The 22,249-nt window shown below is 35.5% G+C and overlaps 1 protein-coding gene across 1 annotated transcript in view; it reads right to left on the bottom strand.

Annotated features, from left to right (window-relative positions):
• Positions 1–22,249, bottom strand: part of CPS1 (carbamoyl-phosphate synthase 1) — a 116,758-nt gene that overhangs the window by 50,489 nt on the left and 44,020 nt on the right. Inside the window, exons 16-21 of the mRNA XM_077154986.1 lie at positions 21,106–21,234; positions 18,354–18,498; positions 16,596–16,806; positions 15,001–15,199; positions 11,448–11,624; positions 7,836–7,954 (exon numbers count right to left, since the gene is read on the bottom strand). Coding sequence (XP_077011101.1) covers positions 7,836–7,954; positions 11,448–11,624; positions 15,001–15,199; positions 16,596–16,806; positions 18,354–18,498; positions 21,106–21,234 — 980 coding nt within the window. The remainder of the gene's footprint in view (positions 1–7,835; positions 7,955–11,447; positions 11,625–15,000; positions 15,200–16,595; positions 16,807–18,353; positions 18,499–21,105; positions 21,235–22,249) is intronic.

The raw sequence follows: 22,249 nt of genomic DNA, 5'->3' as shown, positions 1-22,249 counted from the left end.
TCAGCCATAGTTTCTTCCTCTGTATAATATGTAGTAGGGACACCTACCTTCTAGGAACTCTTATATTGAAACTAATGTGACATAGAATAAGCAAAAGTCTTACAGCTTTTCTTTTTAGCATGCTTTGAACTTGAATGGTTTCAAAGCATTCTGAACTATGTATGGTTATTTGTATTTATTTCATATCCAAAAATGAACTGCAAACCCACTGAAAGCAGTTTAATGACTAGAAATTATTCAACAACAATGGCACTGGACCTAACACAATGCTTTGCACATAGTAGGTACTCAATAAATATATAACAACTGATTAGATGAATAAACACCATTTGGTCTAATGACAGCCCCTAATAAAAAGAAATCCCAACAAATACATAATTCTGTGTGCTAGGAACAGCGAGATTGACATAGGGATAAGCTATTAAATCTTGACTCTTTAATGTATACATAAAAACAAAGCCTGTGTATATGTTATTTAAATGTATTTAAGATTTTTGGAGCAAACAGAATTAATATACAGAAAATATAAAATAAAATATTCATTTTATGAACGGTTTGAAAATCACTTTGTAAACCTTTAAAGTAAAACATTCATCTTTCTCATGCCAGAATTATGAGTTGTTCTTTCACATATTCTCTCTCACTGCACAATTGTTTATCAAAATATGAAAACATCATTTAAATAGCAAATCAAATGAAGGTTTCCAGAACATTACATATTTTATGCAAAATTTTACATTATCTCAAATTCAATAAGTCATTAGTCAAAAAAATAATGGCATAATGTCAAATCTATGACATCAACTAAAATAGCCTATCTTTTCACATGGAATGTAAAGGCAAATTAAAAATCAAATGTATTTTTGGCATTAGTCCACAGAGGAACGGAAATTCCCAGAGTAACATTCTCCTTTGACAGAGAAAAAAATAATTTTTTTCACGTAAGCCTGGATTTTGACTATTCATGAAGAGGTTTATAAAATAACTGGTTTGAGGTATGAAGACTAAACCATTGGATAGTAATAGGTAGTAATTTGTACAATTGTTTTCCTCCAGAGTTAATTCACACATAATATATTATATATCCATTTAATTGCATGGCTGCCTAGTAAAGCAAGATAGAGGTTTGTGGCTTTTAACTAGAGTGAAACTGAGACTCAGAAATTTAGTGTAAATTGGTATGTTTAGGACATAATACTATTTTCTGCAGATCAAATCAATGGAGTCCTCTAAACTGCCTAACCATCTCCATTCTCTTTCTACATATAAAATAATGAATGGTATGATAAACACATCATAGTAAAGTATCATAAATACAACATGTTTACATTTTATAATCATATACATTTCTTTTCCTAAGTCACGCCTATATTTAATATTTTAAGGCTGAAGTTACTCATTTTGTTCATACCAAAAGGTATAAATTAGCATCAGAAAATAAAATCCCGACTCCTTCCTTTCTTATATTTAAGTTCTAACAATTTTTAGGTGACACTTTTCTCTAGAAAACTTCAATCAACTATAAGCACAAAAAGTTCTGTTCTAGTTTTGCCATGACTCATGAGAAAATTAAATAAAGTCAGTGAACGGATCCTGCCCATGCCAACAACAACAACAAAAATCTCTGAAAATGAACATGTGTAAAAGAACACATTTAGAGGAAGTGTTCTAGCTGAGGTGACACCTGCATTTTTACATCTTCTAAAAGTTTATAGCTGCAGGGAAATAAAGTTCACTGAGCTCAATTTAGCACTGCAATGCTCACACAGAACTCACCCACCTTGCCCTAGATGGTTTTACTAAGCAAAAGACACACCTATAATTTCAGCACTCACCAATGTATATAGTTTATCACACTGAATATAGTGATGTTCAGATGGAAATTGGACCCTTCAAAAGTGCACTTAGCTTTTTTTTTATATTGACTATAGCAGTAAGTGGCAGTGAAGGAGGAAGAGAATATTATTAGTATTATCAAAATTAAGAAAGCAAAAAACTACATAAAGACTTTAGAATACCAGGCACAAAAATTTCTGGATAATTTTTAAATAGATTCAGAGTAAATTAAGGGTATGCCAACAATTAATAGAGAAATAGATCCAAATTCTAACTTCCTCCGTTTATATGCTATAAGCTGTATCACAATGGTCATATCTTCTTTTTGAACATCTAAAATGGATGAAAACAGATTCTTTTTAAACAGTCTTCCACAATGTTGCTAACATAAATAGCAGCAATGTGAATAAAAACCAGGAAACAAAATGGATCATTCCAGGAAAATAGCCCAAACTGGATGAAATGCAAAAGAACAAGCAATCATCACAAATGGTGGAGAGCCTTCCATATGGTAATTCAACTTGGTATAATACAAGCCGAGGCTGGCTGTCTACTTTAAGCTTATCCATTGAAAGGAGAATTTTAAACTTAATTCAGCTTAGTTTAGCCAATAAAAGAAAAGAATTATATAAATTAGGCAGGTATAATAAAACCCTTGAGATGGCTATGTCAGATGGAAATAGCAAAAGAACCCCAAAACCAAAATAAAGAAATAAAAACTTGAAAAGACTTTCAAGTAGAGGATAAACAGATGCTCAAAGCTGGAAATTAGTACTCTCACATATGTTCTTGACTGTTCATATTTCTTTTTTTCTCCTACTATCATGGTTGTTTTCCATCCAAAATTGCTAATCCAAATTGATATTACATATAAAAATATTTAGGGTGTAGTATCCTGAAATAGTTTCTGATCATAAACAAGTCCTATTATAGTTGATTGCCTTCCTTATTTATAGCAAAAAGAATTCAACAGATGATCCTTGTATCTGTGCTATATATTAATTACTAATGTAGTTGAAATCTTTATTGAGTAGGACTATTTACTACCTTAACTTCCACTGCTATACCGAAATCTAGTCTTATTTAAACTCCAGACGTTATATAAATCACCTTTTCTATCCCTAAACATAGCTATATATATGTACATACATATGTATATGTTGAGATAGAGAGAGCATAAAGGTTAAATATATATACATTATGTGTATATAGAGAGGTTAAATGCTGGGCTTTTTTTTTTTTTCTCGTTTTCACATGGGCAGGCACCAGGAATCGAACCCGGGTCCTCTGGCATGGCAGGCAAGCATTCCTGCCTGCTGAGCCACCGTGGCCTGCCCAATGCTGGGCTTTTGAATCCTGTCTAGGTTTGAATCTCAGCTTAATTTTACTGTTCATTAGCGTGTGATATCAAGTAAGTCACTAAATCTCTCAGTGCCTCTGTTTATTATCTATAAAACCAGGATAATAATAGTACTGACTTCCTCGGGTTATGGTGAGGATTAAATTAAATAATGTGCTTAGAACAGTGCCTAATATATAGTAAAAAAAATTGGTGATTATAATCTTACACTTGGAAGATACTCAGTATTATGGAATTGAATCCAAATTCAAATCTCTATATTAACAGAGTGGTAAATACATTCTTTTGTTACTTTAAGGGAATCAGCTATATTAGGAGATTCTAATTATAAGGACATTTGATGTATATACTTGCACTTTCCTCCTCCAGACCAGATTTCTTTGTGTGATCAAGATTGAATTTGTCCATGTACTACTGAAGGAAAGGAAAACAAGTGAGATTTGGAATGTTTAATACATCAAATCAAAATAAAGGTCTCCTTGTTTTAATGGGCATTCTTGAAATGCTGTACTAAGAGGAACATAATATGCAAAACAGCTGGTGTTTATTGGATGAGTTTGTTTGGGGATGCACAGATACTAAAATCTGGGTAGCTCAGTAGCAAAGACCTATGGATAGAGCATGTGCAAATTTTGACAGTTATAAATTCTCTCAAATTCTTTGCAGGGTGATTAGGTAATCTGAAGTTAAGAGATCTTGAGTGGCCCCCAAGCAGCTAACATCCAAAGCATATGCATAACAGGCATTGGAATCCTATATGATACAATTTACTTAGCATTTGAGTGAAGAAAAACTTTTCAGAACCTTAAGAAATCTACTGTAATATGTTTTATCATCCCAGATCCATCAATGCCACTACACCAGCTTATGCCCAGAAAGGTCCCCTTCCCTAGCATGCCCTTGGGAAGCAATAAACAATTTAAGAAGAAAAGGAGAAAGCCAGTGAACTCAAGTGAGGAAGAAAGATTTTTTGCTGAAGCTGTCTGAATAATGGTTATCACTACATTGGTTAGCCTAGATATTGCTCCAGAAGTATTGTGAGAACAGCCATTGCTAGGCTCATGTAGCGGAGACTGCAGACTGAGCTGTGATGGGAGAAAGCAGCCAGCCCCAGGATGCTGAGTCAGTTATTCTAACATTGGTCTGTTTGTCTCTTCACTCTCCAGAAAGCTGGGATTTCTTATCATCCTGATCATGATACATGTTTATGTCTACTCTTCAAGGAAAGAGATTTTTAATAAAATTTTCACTTTCTCACAAACCTGAAAAACTCAACCGTTATCATAATGACTGCTGCATTCGTTTTGCCCCATCTCAACTTGTGGATATTCACATATACTAAATATGTGGGTATATTCCATTTGGGAGTCAAATCCTGGATTTCATTTCATACATATAAATATAACTCATGGACTGGTCATCAGTTTGAGTGATCTTCTACTAGTGAATAGATTTGTTAGATTTTAGAATAACTTAGCATGATTAACAACTGTAGAAGTGAAAATTTTTGTTCATTAGAAAAACAGTGTGCTATTGATCTTTTGATAAGAACATCATTTCTATCACTAACTAGAATTGCTTCTTTTCATAAAAAAAAGTAAGCCTAGTATTAAAATAAGTGACAATGCATCATGAAGAAAATTAAGAAATGAGAAACTGCAAAATTTATAAGCACATGCCAAATGTGGCTCTGAAAATGAGTCTATATGTTTTTTATCTACAATTAAGAAACATCCTTTATTATAATAAGTGGCATGTCAATTTTCAGGGGGAAGAGCAAATCTTCTTGAGCACACACCACGTGTTTTATACTTGTATCATTTATAAATTATAAATTTACAAAACCATAAATTAGACACTACCAGGTAAACTATGAGGCTGGAGAGTGAGGCAGGTAACATGCCCATAATTCCATGGTAGGTAAGACTATCAAGCAAACCTATCTAGCCCCATAGCCTCTGCTCCTATCAACGTACAAAGAAGGATCCAGGTGAAACTTGAACCATACCTAACATTCCATACCTATTCTCCCCTTAAGTTTCTCTTCTTGTCCCTATTTCCCTCAAGGACCTATGTGAAAAGCACAAGGGGACTGGGGCATTTTGCTACCAGAGGTATATATGTTGAGGCTGGGGAGTTTGGGTATCCTCTCAAAAATCACAGCAAAGAAATAGCTACCTCCTGGGCATGCATCTAAAGCCAATATTTCCAACATTGGAGCTGCTGAGATCTTGAAACAAAGTGAAACACAAACAAATGTACTTGAAAAGAACAACTGACCTTAACCTTTCCCCAAACTGACAATGCACAATTCAGCTATATAATACCAGCTGTGAATAGGAAGCACCTATTACTTTTGTAGCAGTCCATCTAGACACCTTCATGACCATGTTGAGAAAAAGCAGAAGACTTCATGGCTCAGGCTAATAGAGAGGGAATAAAAAGAAAGAAGGAAACCCAAGTTCTGCACATTTGCACCCCATCAGCTGTGATATTGTTTTGACTTTAAAATCTTATATACCGGAGAATGACTGAGATAGAGAGTTTCAGTAGCCTATTCTTTCTCTAGCCTTTATTCTATTTACTTGACACCTCTGTATGCAATCATTATTGGGTTGCTATGTTTCTGTTGATGATGCTCCAAAAAAGAAATGAATAAAACAGTAAAATATCACTCAGACAGAACAATGAGTTCAGGGTTCAGGTTTACTAACAAGATGGATTTTCCAGTAAAAGTTTCATTCTGCGTTTACTTTAGTTTTGTTCTATAATAGGTACTTTAACATCCCTGGACCAAAGCAAATTTATATGGAAAAAATATAATTAGAGGTATAATTTTTTTAGAATCTTTAAAATATTAAACGCTTTATGTAAAGGGTTATTTTAATGGAGATGACTATAAATAACAGAAAATATCTCTATTTACCAATATGCTTATACCATAAAATGGAGATGTAAAATGTCAAACTATCAGCAAATAAATGCAACAGAAGGTGGAAGTCAGAAAGATCCTATAAGTGATCTATAACAATGAGTTGTTCCAATCCTCTAAGGACCTTTTTTACTATCAATATACACTCATTTCTGCTCAGTTAGAATCTCAACCTGCCTCCAGTTCTTTAAAAAAAAAAAAACAGCTATTAAATTAAAACATTGAATTTATCTGAAGCCCAAAATATATATCAAGTGGAAATTTAAATCATAATAACATCTGCTATTTTTCACCCCAGGTCTCTTCCACTGCTACATTTGACATACTGTAAGTTTCTAGCACCCTCATGTGGTTTAATTGGAGCGCTTTCAGAGACATTTCAAAACAGTTGCCTGAAACCCAAAACAATGAAACAGATTATAATTCAACACCAAAGTTCTGCTGGCATCATAAACCAAGAAAGGAAACCTCAGGTCAGCAAAATTCTAAGACGAATGTATAGGCTCAATCCCAAAATTACTGCTCTCTACCGTTCATTTTATGTCAACACTAGAAAGAATGACTCACAGACAACCACCCTTAGTTCAAACTTGGCAGGGAGGGGTACCCACTGTTTAAGGCCAAGCTTTTGACCTGAGTAATTATTAAGTAATTTGAAAGAACATAATTCTGCTCAAAAAGAAAATCAGGTGTTTTTATGTTCCCATTTGTGCATATCTTGACTAGGCAAATACAGCCTCCCAATTATATCTTACCAAGTAATTAAGAAATTCAGGCTTTAGGATCTTTTTCACTGTTCTAACAACATTTTAAGCAATTTCCTTACACTTCCTCAAATCATCTGACAACAATTCATGCAAACAAAATTATTTCCCTTCCTAAACATATCCCTAGGCTTGTAGGAGAAACATTTTTCAATGGCAATGTGTTTCCAAGCCCTCTTTGAGGGAAGAAGCTCAAAGAAGGCTCCTCAAATTAATAATAATTGCTCCTACTATCAAAGACATCTGTGCAAAGCCTATCTGTGATTTCACAAACCTGAGATGTCCCAACAGACGGTCTCCCCATGGAAATTCATAAAGTAGATTTTAAAGGACAGATACCATTGGAATATTCTGAACACAAAATGAAATTTTAAAATAATTGTCCATGAAGGAGACAAAAAGGTAAATGAATTAGAGGTAGAGTCTATTAACAGAAACTTGAAGGTGGCTTATTTGTATGCTGAACTGGAAGTGCCAATGTTAAACATATCCGTAGAATGCCAGAAGAAGGTATTTCCTCCTCATTATATGGTAATGTGTAAATTGATATGAAAAAAAGAAAAACAGGCATCAGAACTTAAAAGAAAATTTACATAAAACAGGAATAGCACTCATCTGAATATCAGTTCGTAAAATTTTGGTAATCAAATAATGTATGTATGTATAAACGTACACATCTTCATAAATTCAAAAGACAGTTCTAATAAAAATCATCACGACTGATGATTGGTGAGTGGTAGAAGATGGTAAAAATATGAATCAACTTTATTCATAGAAGTAATATCTAAAAACTGCCACTTATCTTTTGGTTAGCCTCCTGTTCTCCAACCTCAGCACTATTTACCTTAATGAGGCAGAATTTTGACCAAATGCTTATGCGTGAGAGGAAGGCTACTAAAAAATGCAAAAAGAGGATACAGAAATCAGAGCAATATTGTCTTACCTGTTGAGCCTTTTCAGTGTCTGTTCCATGGTTAAAATATCACGCATTTTATACAAAAACCACTTATCAATGAATGTGAGCTTCTCAATTTCATCAAGGGACATATTGTTTTCCAAGGCCTGCCAAAAGGAGATGAGATACTTTCTTTGACAAACATTTTATAAATGTCCTATTTGGCTGAAAACATATAGCAGCCATCCAACTCCATATTGTCCAAATAGCTTGAGGCTAGAGACTGAGATATTAAATATGAAATTGACATGATTGGAGTTTCTTCTATTAAAGGGAAGATACTGTGACCTATATCCATAAATGGCATCCACAGGCAGTGCAGTGAGTTACTCAGAGTGGCGTGTGCTCTGAAAAATACCCCTAACAGGCTCTGTCTCCCTGGTTTACATTTAGCCATAATACCAATTGTATCCCGAATTTGGTACATCTCTGTGAAATTAAAGAGAATCTCTTAAAACTACAGCTAAGCCAACTTGGTATGAAAATTTAGAACAAATAGTATAATGATCATTTAGTTTATATTTTGGATAAGATTATCTTTAAGCAAATAGCATATTTTTCTGGACTCCTTCCATATTCACACAAACAATAGACAATGGGAATTTATAGGTCAAATTTGGCATGGTGTTATTACTCCAAAATATTTCCTCAAAGAGAACTTCAAAACAGTAAATAATTTGGAATTAGTTTTTACGACTTTTGTGCTAAGATAGGGCCTCTTACAAAATCCTAATATATTCCAAAACAGTGTAGTAATACTTTCTGTTCTGATAGGTAGCTCAGCCCTTTCCTCAAGCTTGCTTTAACAATTTCTCAAAGGTAAAATTATACCTATGGGTCATTAAGCTGAGTAGAAAGGCAACTGAAAGAAGAGATAAACATTCTAAACGGAAAGTCTGTATTTATATTCCTTATCATTTTTAAATATACATTTATACCCAGTGAAAAATAAAAATCAGAAAATATTCCAAAGCAGCGTTTTTTGGAATATATACCTGTAAATCGAATTTAGAAATTTTTGTATCTAGAAACTGTTGTTATATTTCAACCTAGAGCATTTAATTTTCTTCAAGCTCGCTTTTCAGGATTCTCATTTCATTTTTAAATTTAGAACCCTGGATATCGTGCCTGCATGTGTATGTCTTTTCATGATGTTCTTATTATGAATATCAGAGAAACGATACAGCGTAATTCTGTCCATCAGAATAAAATTATATCTAACAGAAACGTCAAAGCTATGTTCATTTCATAAGTCTATTCATGTTTCTTTTATTTAATTCTCCCCATAATTATAGTCAGATTCCCAAGAACTTAATATTCTGTTCTATTTTCCGAGCGATTAAAGGCCCAATTGGATGTCGGTCATCAAACCTGTGAGGTGGATAGAAAGAACCTTGAGCTAGTGATATTTTTGACAGACCAAATGATGTTTTCACACAGTCACACACAGTAATCACCCCGCGACTGGGCATGGCCTAGAATCCCACAGTCATTTCAATGGGAGGAAAGGGAACTAGTGTCTAATCCACAGCTTCTAATAGAAAGCAAGAGCTTGCCAGAACCTTAGGGCTTCTTCAAACATGGCAACTTGGCCATGTCACATCACTGTCGTGAAGTTCCTAATGACCCAAACAAGCCTGAAGTTACTTTAATGTTCCCCAAATCAAAACTAATGTCCTTCGTTCACCCCCAAATCAAAAGAGGTGAAGATCCAGTCCCTCTGAAATGCTGCCGACAGAATCAGACCTCAGAGCAAGTTGCACTTTTCTGAGTCACTAAAGCGAGTGAAGATTTACACAGGCCCTTCATTCTTTTACCCCCTCAGCCCTCCACAGTCCTTATATTCTTTGTCAAAATCACCACAGTCCTGGTTGCTGTGGAAATGAACAGTAATGATGACCTCTGATAGAAATCAGCTCCTTCTCCTGGTACCCTGGCAGACAATAATTTATATCTCAGACGCTGCTCTTCCCCCTTGTACATATGGTACTCTGTCAGGGAAGAGCCTCCACATGTGTCCCCTGAATTCCCATCCTTTATAAGTCTGTTAGAAAAGAATGAGAGATTCGCCTGAGTTTTACAGCCTAGCTGGGAACTTGGAAATGCTTCCCTTTCTCATGCTCCTCAGTATGGCAAAAACATGATTGCCAGACTTTAGGGGAAAAAAATCCATTTACTGCTCATTGCCTAGAAAAAGAAATACACAGTTGTGTCTGTGTGTGTGTGTGTATTTATATATAAGCATGTATATATATTGATATATATACTTACATGTAATATACAATTATATATAATACATGTATTTATATTTATATAATACAAATGATACATAATTATATTATATATATATATGAATGAATGATGCATATTGCTCTTTAAATAAAAGCCTAAAAATAGGAGTAATAAACAAAGAAGGTAAAATGACTTTCTAGAATAACTTGTCATTCCTGCCACACACACCTACTGAAATATGTTAATTCTCTATTACTTTGAAATTCAACATTTAGAAATGTCCATCAAAAGATACTACTAGTATCTCCCAGAATTCCAATGGGACTTAAGTGATTTACATTGAGAAACCTGAAAGGTGAGGAGCGTCTACATTAGAGGTAATGAAGGCAACATCTCTTCTCCTCCTTTCCCGGCTCCAGGACCCTCCAACACAGAGACATGAAAGTTACAGGGAGTTCAAAATCACGAATGGCATTTTTCTGCTGCTACAAAGGTAAATTACAAAGACGGCACCTCTCTTTAAAGATAAAACTCCCATTTTCATCAACTCATCCCACGAGCACACACACAAAAAATGGTCAGCAGGGCTTTGTAGCCCCAGTGAGGTGTGACGCTGTCGGAGGATTAATGCCTGTGCCTTCTGAAATGTCAAAAGCCATTCAGGGATTTCTGACCAGACAGATCCCAGCTGCCCAAGTTGCCTCTTATAAAATCAGATGAGCTGAAACTTCAAAACTCTAAGCACAGTAAACATGAAAAGAGATTAATATGGCATTTAATTTGCATAAAAAGGAACGAGTGGGTGGAAGTGAGAAATTTAGGGCTTTTTTGTTCTAAAAGACCAGTAAAATAATTACATGAAAAGGCCAGCAATCATAGAGCTCTTTATAGTCTTTTGTGGTTTCAAACAAGAGAAAGAAGCAAATAAAGATTGTTCTAGGATCTTAGGTAGCACATAATAAACGATACTACTTTATGGATCTCTCTTTTTAAAACATGTTTAATATTTCAAGGAGCAAGTCATGAGAGCAATAGGAAATCAAGCCTATGTCAGCAAGTCTGCTTAGCAGTATTAACACTACATTTACTAAAAGGGGAGGGGAATTTTACCTATGTGATCATTCTTTACAACTGTGATGTGTCTTTAAGGCCAGGCTAAAAGTCAAATTTAAAAAAGATGATTTTTCATTAAGTCTAGAAATATCTGATGGAGTGCACAGATGTCTGCAGTTCAATTCCATTGAAGAGAATGAGCAAATTTCAAAAAAGCCTTGAATTAAAGATTACTTTCTGATTCAATTTTACTCAAGTCCAGGCTGACTATATTCTAGAAAACCTGGTAGCTCTGGGCCCCTTGTCGTACATTACCTTGGCGATGGCATAGATGCGGGTGCTGGATGGTTCGGCCAATTCTTTTCTGAGATCGAGGTTGGATGGCCAGTCTTTGTTCATTGGCAGACGGGGGGTGAAACCATCTACTGATGGATGACACATCCGTAAAGCCTTCTGGAAACTCTCCTCAAAGTTGCGACCTATAGCCATGACCTATAACACACATTTAAAACCTCTTATTTTAAGAAAGGGCTTTTTAATTTTACAAAATTTTAAAAGAACAAGGAGTCGATATTTTTAGAAAAGACTTAAGAATACATATATATATTTGGAGACTTCTATATTCAAATATAGTGTTGTTTTCTTCCCCTACTCTCCCTCCATCCATGGTTTTAGTGTAATGAGGGTAATTAACATTAGGCCATTCTTTTACCACTTAAGGAATTCAGCTGTCTTTTCTGAGATGGATGAGGAAATCACCTGTACTTGCTCTGGATCATAGCATTAAATTAAGGAAGATGTGGCCAGAGCAAATAGAATCTCTTTTAATAAGATCTTGCATTTATGCAGATGTCCTTCAGAATAGAAAGCAAATGAAGAGAAACCAGACATATATTTATAGCGAAGCATTAATATTAATAGAACCATGAGAATCATAACAAATACTAACAGATTCAGATTTTGAATGGAGGTGGAGACTAAATTCCTCATGACAAATTTGATGTGTCCTCTCAGAAATTTTACAGCTGACTGTGCATCAATCAATTAGAAAAACTTGTGATGATTTCGTTTAGACAACGTCTAAGTCAGAACTAAAACTTGGATTGACCTTGCAGTCTGGTCAGTTCTTTTCATTGCATAAACACTGACTTTCTGTCTGGGTTTGAATACTTTTGTGAAATAATAGATTGCTCTATAGTCTTGGTCTCAAACTTCCACGATTCCTCAAATAGACAGATCTGAATTCCCATTAATGTCAGTTTAGGAAATCTTCGTGTTAATCGTGTGACATGATGCCTATTCAAAGATCACTAACTCTAAACAGATAACCTTTTTACACTGATCCAAATTTAATTAGAAATAAGGAAAGATTCATAAGAGCAGGAATAAACAAAATGCAAATCAGATGTGCAATATTTAAAGCATGGTGGTATCTTAAAAAGTCAGGTAACGTTTCACAGATTTTTCTAGCCTAGGCAGGGAGAAGACTTCTAGAGGAAAGATATTTCATGGTGCCATACAATTAAGAAAACATTTATTAAATATATAATACAATTTGTACATGGTACGTATGTAAAAGTTGGTCCTAAAGTAACTGAGTCTATAAGTAAATCACCATAAATTTTTATTATTTTTAAGCACACTGTACATACTAGCAAGGGGTCAATTCAATCAAAGAGAAGTAAACATATAAAGGAATATAAAACTGCAAGTGTTTGCTTAAAATGTTTGCTTTTCAATACTTTATGTTATTTAAATTCACAGATGGTTTTCACCATTTTCAGTGGAATTACTATCATGACCTTCCCTGGGTCTATTATAGCATATTCACATAGTATCTGTATCTAAATACTGTGTTTTAAGTTTTACCATAGTTAAATTTCTATTATATTTCATTCTGTTTATATATTCTGAATTTACCATCTGCAGATAATCCATCACAATTAAATGTATTTTATTCATTGTTTTACAAAAATCAGAAAATGTTTGCTAACTTGAGTTAAACGGCATATAAGGTGTTGAATGGTCATTGACCAAAAAAAAAAAAAGCCCTCAGATAATAAGCCCTAAATGAAACCATTACAAAATTTTATCATATTCTTTGGCCTACAAAATTTCTGTTTAAATTATAAAAAGGGACACTTCCCATGAAATGCAACCAAACAAAGCAACAGTTGCTTATGTGGCTGAAAAACTACCAACACAGCTTTTTAGTAATAATTGAGTTTTAATTCTATAATGCCCTAAAAACCATGAAAGAAAAATTTAGATTTAAATAACCACAAAGGAAAAAAATTCTACTTGGTATTTTAATCTAGTAAGACATTATAATTTAAAAGGTCAAGATGTTCCTTAACTGTCATTACTCTAAAATCTTTCATTAATAGGTAGCTACCAGGGGAACCAATATAGTAATAATTCTGGCCTTCTTGTACGAATATGATTGACGATCAGTAAATAAATGCCTTTTCTTTTTCTTTCTGGTGATGGATTTAAGTTGTATTTCCTGTGATTAGTGGCATGCATTCCTGAAATGGCTGGTCTGGGTTTAGGCTATTATTTGTGCCATGGGTCAAATGAAGGCCAGAAGGGAGGCTGAACCATGAATACTTTTTGCTCTGTGCTCTAACCAACTTCGATACCTAGACATACACTGAGAGCTCCTATAATGGTCATTATAGAGACAGCTGAGACCGAGAGTAAGATAGATGATAGACGAATAGATGGATGATAAATAGGTAGACAGATAGATAGACAGACAGACAGATTGATGATAGATGTATAGATGGTCGAGAGAGAGAAGAGAGACTGGGATACATTAATACTGATCATATTTAAAATCTCTATTCGTAAATCACATTTATCAATAGTAATATAATAACAATAATAATAATTAATTTCACTTATTGGGGTATAACATGAATATGCTTAAAGATACTACTAAACTATTTATATGTATCCACCCTAAACTTACAAGAACACCTCACAATTGATACTATTATCTCCATTTTATCTTGGGGAATCTGAGGCTCAGTGTCTTTCCTAAGAGTTCCCAGATAGTAAGTGGCAAAGTCATGTATTAAACCCAAGTCCATCCAAATCCAATGCTCTCTCCATCATGCTAAAGCACCTCAGTGCAAAAAGAGAGAAGCCCCTTGACATGGGAAGAAAGGGGAGTGAATCTCAGAGGCAAGAAGCTAAACTTATTTTTCCTCCCATTAGAGGAACACTGAATCTTTGAAGTTGGATTGGTCAAAAGCTAACTTTAATTTCAAGTAATAGGAAATGAAACTGTGAAAAATCTCCTAAAGATGATAAATGCTTAGAATTTCTCAATGCAATGAAAGGGGGATTAATATTCCATTGTGCTCTTTTCAATTTATACTTTTAAAGTAGAAGGACCTTGAGAAATCTTCTAGACTAGCAATTCTCTTTTATAGATTTGGAGAGTAAGGACCAAAGAAGTTAAAACCACAGCTTGTCTGAAGGGACTAAAATTGAATTCTTAACCTGAATTCAGTAGTCTTTTCAGTATGCTATGTTGTTTGTCTTCTACATTGTCTTACTTTTTTGATTATTGTTTTAAAAACTCATTATAATTCAGTTATATTTATATGAATATGTATCTCCATATATCGGTATAATATACCCACATACACAGCCTCTCCTTTTGAACAGAAGCTCTGAGAATCCAGTAAAATGGTCATGTAGTACACATGCTGTAAACTCCAGGAGAGAATGAAATGAATAGTAACCCTCTAAGCAAGCATCTGTTGTCCAGGTAAACTTAAAACTCTTAATAGCATTAAGAGTTTGACAAAATAAACTGAGAACAAGGACTAAAAAGAGGAATAAATTGGAGACTCACCTCTCCTACACTTTTCATAGAGCTACCAATTTTGCTAGAGGTTCCATGAAAGCGGTCAAGATCCCAGCGAGGAATCTTAGTAACCATGTAATCCAGGCTAGGTTCAAAGCAAGCAGATGTCTTCCCCGATACAACGTTCTTGATTTCTGGCAGTGGGATGCCTAGTGCAATCTTTGCAGCAATGAATGCTAGTGGATACCTGTAAAGGAGGATGCAAATTTATTTTTATTTTTATTTTTATTTTTTTGAGCAAGAAGTATTGAAAACAGCCTCACACAAATTGGCCTTTCATAGAAATTTTGGTTTTATTCCAACTTCAGGGTCTATGACACACCTGATTTTCTGTATTGTAAAAACATTTAATACCCCTTATACTATATGAGTCATGATAAAGTATGGAGGCATAGGTCACAGAAGCATCTACTCTCCACACCTGATGTACATTGTTGCAACTCCCAGCCTGCTGCCTCTTCAACACCAAATCAATAGCCACTTGGATAAAGAAAGTGTTCACCTGTGTTTAACCTCCACTAAGATGAGAATCTACAAATACTATTTTGAAAAAATATTTGCATGGCTTTGCCTAGGAAGACAGAGGAGTTAGCTGGTATTAATGGTGCACGCAATGGTCAGAAAACACGGACATTGAAAGTTTGGATCTTTACCCTGGGTTCAAATTATCTAACTTTGAGTTCCTCACAAAACTTGCATTCTGAGAATTTGACTATTCTCCTCAGAAGATGTCATTGCTCCTACTGGTAGTTGAGAAATAATTTACAGAACTGTAGAATTGCATCTGAGTCCTCTGAGTTCAACTCCCTCCATGGTACAGGCGAGAAAACTGATAGAAGCAAGAAGTGATTTGTCCAAAGTCACAGAGACAGTGAAAGAACCAGAACGAGAATTCAGGGCTCCAGTTTCCTGCTTAGGGAGGTACCCCTTACACAACTCCATGCAGCAGTTTGCAGCTACATAAAATATCTATGAAGGTTAACATTTTGTTAATTTAAGTGCCACATAATTTAAGTGTCAGGTGCTAAATATAGTAATAGAAACAAAAGTTATTCATTTTTTTCTCTATGCTTGCTGGCATTTCTTAAAAGGGATAGCTGATTTATTTATTTGGCTGCAACATTTACTGTGGAAATATATTATGTTGTTTAGTCTTGCGGAGTTATTAAAATAAGAATCAAGTATATTGAGTGCTTGAGTTGACTGAACTATTATTTGTCTATAGTTCGCTACAGGGCTACACAACTGAAAAAGCCATTTGAGAACTAAAATTAAAGATTAATTTGCACTTTTTAACCACATCTGCAAGGTGCAATTAAGAAGTAAATTTTTTACAACCTATTTTGACTACCCACGTTTTGACGAGTTTACGATTAGCCAGCAAACAAAGTCATCCAGCAATACCATTTGCCTTAATCTGGCAACAAGCTCATTTATAACCACATCCTCAGGGCCTCACAAATGATTTTTGGAGCCAGCATATAGAAATGGGGAATACAGTTGGTAAATACAGCACAGACTTCCACTAGCTGTCAATTTTCCATTTCTATCCGCAAACCCATAACAAATGACCCTGGTCTTACCCCGTGGCCTTTGAGGCCAGGGCAGAGCTTCGTGACAGCCTGGCATTCACTTCAATAATGCAGTACTCCATTGAGGTAGGGTGAAGGGCAAACTGAATGTTGCATTCCCCCACAATGCCCAAGTGGCGGACGACATTGATTGAAGAACGCCGCAACATCTGGAACTCCTCATTGGAGAGCGTCTGAGCAGGGGCCACGACGACCGAATCACCTGGACAGCCGAGCAGCACTTGTTACTTGGTACTAACGCTCAATAACAGGCTTCGATGACTTAAAAATCTATTCACATGACATGAGGCAGACACAGAACACTCTGGGGGTTTCATTGGGGAAAAGGATCATCTCAGGGCAACCTATATAAGGCACATCACGTATTATTTGCCTGGATTCTTCTTTTGCATTTATTATAATAACACATTACCTACAGAAATCCCTCTGCCCTTCCTAGGTTCGTGTGGCAATGAAGGCTTCGGTCATCTACTTACTGGATTGACATAAACTTCTTCAACTTCCCTTTTCGTCATCTCAAGTTACCTCTCTCTTTTGAGTTCTTCCTACCACAGAATATCATCTCTTAGCCTTGACTGGCTCATCCACCTCTTCTCTGGACCTCGTTCCTTCCCATTTCCTCACCCCTTTCCAATCAGAGCTCTTACACCTTCAAATTTTGTCCTTCCTGCCTATGAAACATACTCAAAACTCTATTGATACAAGAAGCCCTTCCCTTAACACTGCTAAACATTCATACAAACCTTCTCTCACATCCTTTGCATGACCACACTTCTTGAAAATTTGCCACTCCTGGTTCATCCCTCCTTACCATATAATTCCTTCATATCTGATTCACACAACCAACTTTGCCTTGAACTGCCCTCTTGGACATCCAAAAACTCTGGGTTAAACTCATTGTTGACCTCTCACAGCATTTGATGCAGCCAAAATCAAAGGTGCTTTATAAAATATTTTCTTGTATTTACATATTTGGCTCTTTATTACTCTAGTTTTCTTCCTCTCTATCAGTCCCTTCTTATTATTCAACACGAATGCTTCATCTTTTTCCTGCCCTGTAAAACTAAATGTTACCCAAAGTTGAGCCCTTGAACCTATTCTCTTCTTTCTCTACCTGTGGCTTCAAATACTTTGTCAATGCCTCTATTTTCAATTACTCAATTATTTTCTTTGCATCAGGGACTGCCAATAGTTTGTACTAATTTATTTATTTGTCTCTCATTTCCTGGATTCCAGTCCAATGTTTTCAACTGTCTCCTTTAGAGTTCCATCCATACTTCAAATTTAACATTTCTGAAACCTAAATTATCATCTTTGCCCCTTCCTCTAATGAATTCCCCTCCTGAGAGACCTATTTCTATCGTGTGAGCTACTTTCTCACTCACTCGATAACTAACACCTCAGTTTGCTAAAGGCCTTCCTTGATCTGACTTTTTACTTCTCAATCCCAAGCCTTACAGGTTTTGCCTCCACTGTATCACTTATGTTTGACCACTTCCTGCAAATAAAATCAGGAGAATAATACTTGTACTACTTCATGGGATTTTTGTGAAATTAAATTAAATATTTATGACAGTACTTTCAATACCATAAATACTGTATCTGAGTAAAATGACATCACTCATCTGTCAGCTAAAAGTAGGAATCTGAAGAAAAGAACTTCATAAAGACTACTATGGCCACCAGAGCCGAGAGTGGAAGGTGTTGCCATTCATCTTGAGTATTTTATAGCGAGAAGGTATTGCCTACCTGTATGAACGCCCATGGCATCAACATTTTCCATATTACAGACAGTGACACAATTGTCATTGGCATCTCGAACCACTTCATACTCTATTTCCTTCCAACCTGTCACTGACTTCTCCACCAGAATTTGGTTGGTCATTGCAAAGGCCTGGAAATGGGGGACAAACAATATCCAAAGAGTAAGGAAGAGCACTGATTGAAGCGTGGATATTTGGCAAAATGCCCCAACTTGTATCCTGGTCACAGAAGTCTCAAGCTCAATCTCAATCATCCTCTACACTCCAGAAGGCACAATGTGTCAGGAAATCAGTAGGGCGCTAGGAATAGCAGCCTGCATGAATATGCTTGATTTACATTATTGAGACTTGCCATTCAAAGTGCTGATATGACATTAAATCAAACTAATTTAGGAAAAAGAGAAAATAATTGAGCAATCAGGCAGAGGGAAATGAAATTATTTCAGCAGCGAGGCTTCTGTAAAACCAGAAAATGTGATAAGTGTGGATAAATGTAGAAAAATAAGTCTAAAGACTCTGGCTGTCTCTAAAATAGCGGAGGGTATTTTGTACAGTAACACACACAATAAAAGTTAGTTGGTCTTGATGAGGAGAAGAAAGGAGATGATGATAGTTGTAAACAGTTAGCCAAGATGGCATAGGAAACTTGGGAATTATAAGAATCATATGCAACTATTATTATGGTTAATCACTGCCTAAGTGCTTAAATACTCTGAGTCATATATCACATATGCTTGATTAGGCAGCTATGAATTAGTATAATTATCATTCTATATTTACTGAGTACCCATGATGGGTAGAACACTGAAACCAAAATATGATGCAGGAAGTCTCTGACCTTGGGACATTTAGTGGCTGAAAATTCAAGACATATATGTCTCTGTCTTCTAATACATTAGGTTTGAGGTGACAGTAAATGGAAGGGAAAGCTACTGGGCAAAGCAGTTTGATTTTTCCAAATGAATAGCAGGCAGTGTAAGAGAATACTGACTCAGTATAAGTTCTTCCATGATGTGTCTCAACACACTTTTTTTTAGCTTCCGTCATCACTTCAGACCAGGAGGCTACAGCAGGTGCAGCTGAAAATGCAACATATTTGTCCCCACAGCTGCCCATTATGAGGTTTTCAAAGTGACTAGGAAACTCTTTAGGCAGTGTTCAGAATTTAATAGTGATTAATTTGTCATTAGGATTGCCTGCTAAAAGAAAAATATGAGAAGCAGAGGGTACGAATTCTGGAGAGCTCTTTGTATTCTAAAGGAGTAGAATAGATATTTGGGTAGAAGGACAATTGAGATCATCTTTACATGTTTCCTTGGCTTTTTGTTTTCTTTTTATTTTTAGTGGAATATAAATAATTGAAAGTTGTCACATTCTGAAATTGTCTTCATTATAAAGTGCACCCTTTCAGATTAAAAATTTAGTATTCTGAGTAGATTTTTCAGTGAAAATATATTTTGGATAGAAAGTAAGTATACATTGGCATTGCTGGCTGCAATAATGAGGTTGCTAATATTTAAAACATTTAGAACATCTAATATGCTAGAGGAAATACATTTTTATATCTTTATGAACATGGTTTTTATTTTAAACACACTTGATGTTTTGAAGTCCAGGAAAGAAACAAGAAATATATTCAATGTTTTCTTTTTTCTTCTTTTGCAACTTTCAAAAAAGTAAATCCGACTAGCTGACAGATAAGCCTATTATAGTTATTTAAATATGTTTCATTGTATTTGTCTCTTCTGAAATCCTGTCTCTAATTCAAAGGCCTCATTTTGTTTCACTCCAAAAAGTAATGAGAAAGCTATTAGCTGTGCTTGAGCTATTTCATAAGCACTCGCCAAAATAATCCTCACAATAATTCCGTCGGATTCACTTCCATGCCTGCAAGAACCGGGACTTCCTGGTGGCCTACATGGTCATTCATTCATTCAATCAGTTATTGAGCCCAGATGACCACCAGGCACTGCTTTAGGCTGTGGGAACCAGAGTGGGGAAAAACTCTAGCCCTTTCGGAGCATAGCTTCTATGTTATTATTGTTTGGAGCATATATTCATTTTCACAAGATGTTTCTCTCTTAATACTTAAGAAGTATTTAGTAACACGTTAAAGTCATTTTGATAGAAAATTTATGCTAAATACTCAAATCTCACTTTTGTTTATATGTGTGTATGGCAGTTGGCAGAGTTTACTCATTTATGATACCGAGAGGTTTCTACTATAGTATATATATATATATATATATATACTATAACCTGAGTTTGGCGTGAAACTAAACTACTCAATGTGTTTTGTTACACTTGCTAAATATTGACCAGGTCACATTATTTCAAAACATGATGGAAAAATGGAACATTACATCTCATTTTATCTTTTTTAACCACTAAAAATATTTTAACATCATAAGTGTCTTGAAACAGAGTTGGGGGCAGATGAAGATGTTACTGGATTAAATGCATAAATTGAAGTCGTTAGACAGAACAATGAAGATGGACTTTTAGGGAGAGTGGCCATCACCATACCCAGGATGGTCTGGGTTAACGCCTGCATCCAGGCATAAGTAATTGCAGCACATTTTCCTCTTAATAGCATCACCTCTTGGATCAGCTATGAGAGCGATTTAACAAATAGAACAAAGGTGACACTTTCTCTTCTGCTTAACTTTCTCACATGGTGAGAGTATATCAAGTATTAGCCAATCTTGGTTGGTAAGAAGTTTGTCTGTGAAACATACCTTTGTGCTGAGGTCCAGCAAGGTCTCCTTATTAGGGCAGATGCCCGAGCCTAACCCGCCCAGCGCATAGGCAGAACGGATCATCACCGGGTAGCCAATTTTGTCTGCTGCCTTCAGCGCATCCTCAATCTGCCAACAAGAACAAAGAATCAAGGTGTTAAAAGCTGACCACTCCAGCAGAAAAAGACCCCACCAAGGGTCTGGAAATTGGGGTAAATCAGTTTAATCGGGGAGAGTGAGCATGGAAAAGTTCTGTTATTTCCTTGTCTCCTTCTTGAAAAAAAAAAAGTTTTATACATTTTAATTAAAACTCTAGGGGAGTTATGTGTGTGTGTATGTGTGTGTGTTTTAATATGCAGGAAAGACTTTTTTTCCATCTTTTGTGATAAGTTTTATCTTGTCATCCAAAAAGAAAACCATGGCCAAATCAGAAATAATCGCAATTAATTTGAGAATGGGATGCATATTGAAATTTTAATTTCCGTTTAAAAAGTCATCATCTCTTAAATGAAACAAAGTTTTCTACGGCTTGAAGCTAACTTGGTCTTATTATAAAAAGCTACTAGGAACAGCATATAGAAAGAGGTTTTTCTCTTTTCAAGTTCAGTCAGAGAGTAGTCCCAGAAGCTTGGGTTGTGGTTTTTTTTTTTTTTTAACTTACAGAATACAACATATGGTGGCTATATTTTTCCGTCATGGAATATTATTACACTACCAATGGGAATGTAATTACACCTTTCCCATATGCCTATTTCTCATCGTGAGGAAGCAAGGACATAATTAAATCTGGCAATGAAAGAATAAATGTATGGCAGGAGCTTCCCGAAGTGCTCAGCAGAGCTATCCCGGGATTACTCCTGACTGACAGTTTTGTAGCATGTAATGCACTTGGTAGCATTCTTTTCTGAAAAGTACAAAGCCCATTTTAGTTGTCCCAGCAGTACTCACCTCATCTCTGAGGATTTGCTTAATTCTACAATGGGGAAATTGCCTTTAAAAACTGCCTCCAGGGTGGGCCACATTGGCTCAGTGGCAGAGTTCTCATCTGCCATGCCAGAGACCTGGGTTCGATTCCCAGTGCCTGCCTATGCAAAAAAAAAAAAAAAAAAAAAAAAAACTGCCTCCAGCACCTCCACTCCTAAAT

This window comes from Tamandua tetradactyla, chromosome 3 (assembly GCF_023851605.1).
Source record: "Tamandua tetradactyla isolate mTamTet1 chromosome 3, mTamTet1.pri, whole genome shotgun sequence".
Taxonomy (NCBI): domain Eukaryota; kingdom Metazoa; phylum Chordata; class Mammalia; order Pilosa; family Myrmecophagidae; genus Tamandua; species Tamandua tetradactyla.
This window is presented reverse-complemented; position numbering and strand designations above follow the sequence as displayed.